Raw genomic sequence first — 6000 nt, forward strand, 5'->3', positions numbered from 1 at the left:
GATTAAAATATTACTTAAATAATCTCAAAATATGTATTGAAGATCTTGTTTGGTTGCATCATTATTGTTTAAGATGGCCCAATGCTACCAAAAAATTCAAGGAAAAATTTGAGGAAACTCTGATGTAGCCAATTCATTTGATGTATACAAGGACTATGATGGTGTTGTTAGAACAAAGAAATACAATCTCCATTCATAGCTATACTTTGTGCAAGAACAGAGAGATAAATACAAGAAACAATTTTGTTCTCTCAAGGATGCAAATTTGAGTTACAATAGAGTTGCATCTTCAATGTGAATGTCATATTTGATTTTTCTCATCTATAATAGGCTCGTGGGATTCAATCCATTCAAGTCTTAGAGAATAGTACAAAAAAAATTTTCCTACTATGAAATGATGATGATTTTTTATGATCCTTTTTTTAGGAGTAATATGGTGAAAAATTTGAAGATTTTTAGGTCTTAGTTTTGAGGGAATGTTGTTGTAGGGGGAGCTTGTAGATGTGTACATATAATAAATTACCCTTTGTTCTTGATCTCAAAGGGGGAGAAGTATTTGGAGAGATAAGTATTTTAGATATTATGTACAAGTGTTGTCGTCAATGACAAAGGAGGAGATTGTTGCAAATACAAGTATAAGTTGATATCAAACTTGTTCATCTAGAAGTTGTTTGGTTGTTTCGAATATGGGTCTCTACAATGCAGTGCTACAAGTTGATGAGAGGTTCTCTCTAACTTTGTGATCATACAGATAAGTGAAGAAGGATTATGTCTAGCGATGGTTCCAACTCTATGTAATATGTCTTGTAGTTGGGCTTCTAGTAGATTTGTTAGTATGAAAGTTGGTATAGACTTGTTTGGTTTGGAAGAGATACTCAACTACTATCTAGGTCTAAAAGTTGTTCTATGGTGTACAGTTGATATATGTCGATGTAGATGTCATCTAGTCGTATGGAGTATGTGTATTGATGTTAATAATAAAAAATTTCCCACTCAACCTAGCCAAGCATGCCATGGCTTGAATTTGGGGCCAAATATTGTGGATTGAGGCACCCTAGGCCACCCGCTCTTAGAAGTGGGGTGCCCTAGGCACCTTGCTTCACCCAATGTGGCCTCAAATTAGGACCTAAGGTTCAAAATGAGAAGGAGAAGCTAGAATGGCATATACAATTGAGCGATGATATGGCCTATCTTAGAAATAAATTGCATAGGGATATAATTTACAATGCTATAACCTCAAGAAGAATAAATAATAACAACGATCATATGTAGTAAGCCATGCTATACTAGGTGACCAAGCTAAGTAATATGAATACTAATAGCTAGCAAACCATATTATATTGGGTGATTCATAGGTGAAGTGTGTCTTTCTACATGAATAGAGGAAACACATCTAGTATTTTCTCTTGTAGGAATAGAGGAAAAACAAGTAAATAATGCTTCATAATTAGCCAATATTACAAAAACTGATAACAACACCTTAGGGGACACATCAATAAGATCAAAGCTTACAAATCCACACGCCCCCATTAAAATATTAGTATATATTCTATGCTAATATTTTAAGGAATAAAAGAGTGAAGGGATATTCAAATAAAGATACATACACATTCCAAAAGAAGGAGATGGTTCTCAAACAACGATACACTCAGCTTGCAATATAATTAAAGGGAATCCTCAAACAAGGAACACCTCAACACAAGTTGTTCTTGCCCCCAATGTATATGCGAGAACAACCACACTAGTTCCACATACTTGACATGCATTATGCCTATTATTTCCCACTATGTTCAAATATTCATTCTCTATATACTTTATTACAATTTTATATGTTAGGTCGGTCCCATGAGCATGAAATTTGACTATTGATATTTTAATATTGAAAATTTTCTTGAGTATTGGACATTCTTTTCTTGATTTTGATAATTTGTTATATTTTTGTGCAATTTCGTTATATAATATTGTGCATAAATGAATTCAATTGGATTCATCTTTACATTAAGGAACACTCATTCTCTCATATATGCTAATCATTTACAAAATCATATACATAAAAGAGAAGAATCATTCTAGGAATTCTTCAATTATAGCACTAAAATTTAGATCAAATATACATGATCCTTGTAGAATATCTACACAGCTAAATATTGTTATAATTAAACATTTCCATTTCTGGAACATTGGCCTTTCCAAATGATTAACCTAGGTGAACTAGAACCTAGCAATCCAATTGCATCTCTAAGGCACTTTTTTAGCATTGCTAGTCCTCAATGGTCAGTACTAATGCAATATCAAGAGCAACTTGTTTTGGGGGATATAGATATTTTATAATAATATAGAAAATAGATTCTTTTATAATTCAAATAAGATGTATGTGTCAATGGACGCTTGGTCTATTGGTGAAGTTGAATGGCTCCAAATGAGTCCACCAGGGATCAGATCTTGTTGAGTGCAAGACTCCAACATCATAAGAGGTTCCCTCGCTTGACTGGCAGCTCGTGGACTTCATGCCCTTGCTGAGCTGTTGTGCTCGCAGATCTGAACCTCCATCACTGCTGACAGATCATAGAGAATTAATAGAAGCGGGTGCAATCTACATCAGACAAATCAGAACGTACTGTATTTTGAAGATTTAATTAAAAAAATGTGGAATATATGTCGATGCTCGATATTTAAGGATAGCTAGAGATTCCTTTGACTTTGAGTTTCCAGAGCCTTTTTAAATACCCGAGCACACAATGTATGCCAATCACTGCACTGCATTCCATTCTATTGATTTTCCTTGTGATTTGATTAAATAAATGGCTTCTCAGTTGCTGCTCCTTTTGGTTGTGGTGATAGTTGTTTTATTTTCTCAAAGTGAAGGCGCCACTCCACAAAACGGCATTCAATCTGCCTGCGAATTGGCTCCTGATCGTAAATCATGCGAGTCAAGCCTTTCTGAAAATCCAGGGTCTTTACGAGGAGGCCCAAAAGATATGACTCATATTGCCCTCAACATGAGCATATCTAACGCCCAAACGGTTGGAGGCTTCATTTCCAGTGACTCTCGCAGATCATCCATGAATGCTAAGCAGAGTCAAGCCGTCGACGACTGCCTCCAACTGTACGATCTGACCGTCTATTATCTGACGGAGAGTCTGTCAATCTTGACAGATTCTTCATTACAATGGAAAGATGCAGTGGATATTCAGAGCTATCTGAGTGCAGCCCTGACGAGCCAGATCACCTGTCTCGACGGCCTCAACGAAGCAAACATCGATCTCCATTTGCTGTCTTTCACAGATCATGTGCCAAACGCGTCCCGGTCAGTGAGTAATTCCCTGGCTATTGTAGAGAAGCTTTTTATCAGAGCCATGAAGTCCTCAAAAACTTCAGTCCACAGCCGACGCTTGTTATCTGACGCCCATCAAGTTGATCACGAACCCCTCGACGACGACTTCTCGTCGTGGTTATCTGGAGAGGACAGAAGATTGCTTCTTCAGACTGTAGCCGGCGTCAATTTGACAGGAAACATGGTGACGGTGGCGCGGAATGGCAGCGGTGATTACACCACAATCACTGATGCCATTAATGCCGTTGCAAACAAAAGTGCAAACAGATCAGTGATTTATGTAACCGCAGGAGTGTACGAGGAATACGTAAGCGTGGCGAGTAACAAATATAATATCATGCTCATTGGAGATGGAAAAGACGTCACTGTGATCACTGGTAACAGAAGCTTTGTAGATGGCTCCACTACTTTCAACTCTGCCACTCTCGGTGTGTTATGGAATCTCTCTCCCTTTTTTTAATTTCTCTTTCTCTTTAAGACAAGTAATGTTGTTTTTGGATTAATTTGTGTTTAATTTTTTAAATGAATATTTAAGATTATGTTTCATGATTAATTATTAGAATAGTGGAGATCTTAAAAATTCGAAAAGAATTGAATTTTGATAATCCAAAATAAGTTAAAAACCTACACAATTTAATTGACATTAAAACCCATATTAATGTAACATGATTCAATGGAATATATGCAGCCACGACTGGGAAAGGTTTTCTTGCAAGAGACCTCACAATTGAGAACACAGCAGGTGCAATAAAGCACCAGGCCGTTGCTCTACGGGTGGGAGCAGATTTATCTGCTTTTTACAGGTGCAGCTTCAAAGGGTATCAAGACACTCTGTACGTGCACTCACTCCGTCAATTCTACAGAGAATGTGATATCTATGGCACTGTAGATTACATATTCGGCAACTCCGCTGTAGTATTCCAAAACTGCACTCTTTTGGCACGAACACCATTGACCGGGCAGCAGAATGTATTCACAGCTCAAGGTAGAACAGACCCAAATCAAAACACGGGGATATCGATTCACGGCTGTAAGGTTACTGCGGCCCCTGATCTGGTTCCTGTTATGAGCTCTGTCCGTACGTACCTGGGGAGGCCATGGAAAGAGTACTCACGTACTGTTTACATGCAATCTTATTTGGATAGTTTGATCCAGCCGGCTGGGTGGTTAGAATGGAATGGTACATTTGCCTTGAGCACGTTGTATTATGGTGAATACGGAAATCAAGGTCCAGGGTCAAATACTTCACAGCGAGTTACTTGGCCTGGTTATCATGTAATGAACACAACTGACGCTCAAAATTTCACGGTAACTAACTACATCTTTGGTGATTCATGGTTACCAGCAACTTCCATACCTTATAATGGAGACTTGTTTTAAAATGTTGAAAAATCCACTTGACTTGTCTTGGATTATTGCATCATCAAATTTATGTGTTCTCCCCTCAGCTACCAAATAAGAGGAAATAAAACCTCCATGAAGAGAAAATGGTGAATTTGTTATTAAATCCTTGTTCTTTTGGCGAATTCAACTGCTTACAAATTTGAAGCATCTGCAAAGTGCTTAGTTGATAAAACTAATTTCAAGTTGTTTATAAATAATTTTAATTTGATTGTTTTATATATTCTGTTAGTATTTCTAACATATAATATTGTTTATTCATGTTAAATTTGTGAGTGTACATCCAAATTCTTACTGTAGTTTCATATATGTTTTCTTTTATTTTGTAAATTTTGATTTGATTTATATATCTTTCAATAGGTACTAATTTGGAGGCAATGTCTATGTAGTATCTAGGATACATTTCTCTCCATGTTTATTAATTGATTACAACTAAAAAAAATTACTGTATTCTAATTTTCAATTAATACATTAACATGGTCAAAGATACATCATGGGTGCTTGCATAGACAATGGTTTAACTTAAATGCTCCATGGAATCAATCTTTAAATTAAAATTCATCTCTTGTTCTTTATTAGTCTATGATTAGTTTAGTTCATGGCTTTTATTATGACTTAGTTCTATGGCTTATAGTTTGTGAACATATAGATGATAATACTTTAATGACTTATGAGAGAAACTTCTCTAGATTATTTAGATATAAAATAAGCTAAAAAGAGTTATACTAAGTAATAGAGTTTGATTTGATCTTTAGTTGCATACATAGTTTATTCTTTCATTTACTTAATTATAAATATCCAATGCTTAATTGTATTTCTTTCATTTAACCTCAAGAAAATACCCTCTTGGATTTAATAGAATTTGAAGGAGGACAATTTCTCCATTGATCAGTTGTTCCATTATAATTTCTCTTATTGATGAGTCATTCCTTCTTTTGTGGTCATCTCTCTTACCCAAGCATTCAATGTGTTCTTTGGAGGAATCAAGATAATAGTTTGAGAGAAAATAGGTTCCTCCTAGGTTTACCTATACAAGCTTCATTATCTTGACCATTGCCATTCTTTGATAATATTATTTTACTTTGTATTGGAAATATTCTCAAAGTGAATGAAGTAGGAGTCCTCTAAATTTGATACAATAGTATATATGTTGTATAGTAATACTTGAATTAATTATTTTTAATAATTAATTATCTAAGTATGTACTTTGAAAATTGTTGCACATCTCAATTATGTATACTAGAATTCCGTTGACATGTTTGATC

General features: G+C 35.4%; 1 protein-coding gene across 1 annotated transcript; it reads left to right on the forward strand.

Moving 5' to 3' along the window:
- Window positions 1-2732: 2732 nt before the first annotated feature.
- On the forward strand, window positions 2733-4813 carry LOC131859751 (pectinesterase-like). The gene is made up of 2 exons (XM_059213774.1): window positions 2733-3762; window positions 4023-4813. The coding sequence occupies exons 1-2, from the start codon at window positions 2802-2804 to the stop codon at window positions 4712-4714; spliced, it is 1653 nt and encodes a 550-aa protein (XP_059069757.1). The 5' UTR covers window positions 2733-2801; the 3' UTR covers window positions 4715-4813.
- The last annotated feature ends 1187 nt before the right edge of the window (window positions 4814-6000 follow it).

Source organism: Cryptomeria japonica, chromosome 11, assembly GCF_030272615.1.
Source record: "Cryptomeria japonica chromosome 11, Sugi_1.0, whole genome shotgun sequence".
Lineage (NCBI taxonomy): Eukaryota > Viridiplantae > Streptophyta > Pinopsida > Cupressales > Cupressaceae > Cryptomeria > Cryptomeria japonica.

Coding starts and splice junctions, on each gene's coding strand:
- LOC131859751 (XM_059213774.1), top strand. CDS start 2,802: ATGGCTTCTCAGTTGCTGCTCCTTTTGGTTGTGGTGATAGTTGTTTTA. Junction 3,763..4,022: donor TTTCAACTCTGCCACTCTCG/GTGTGTTATGGA, acceptor GAATATATGCAG/CCACGACTGGGAAAGGTTTT.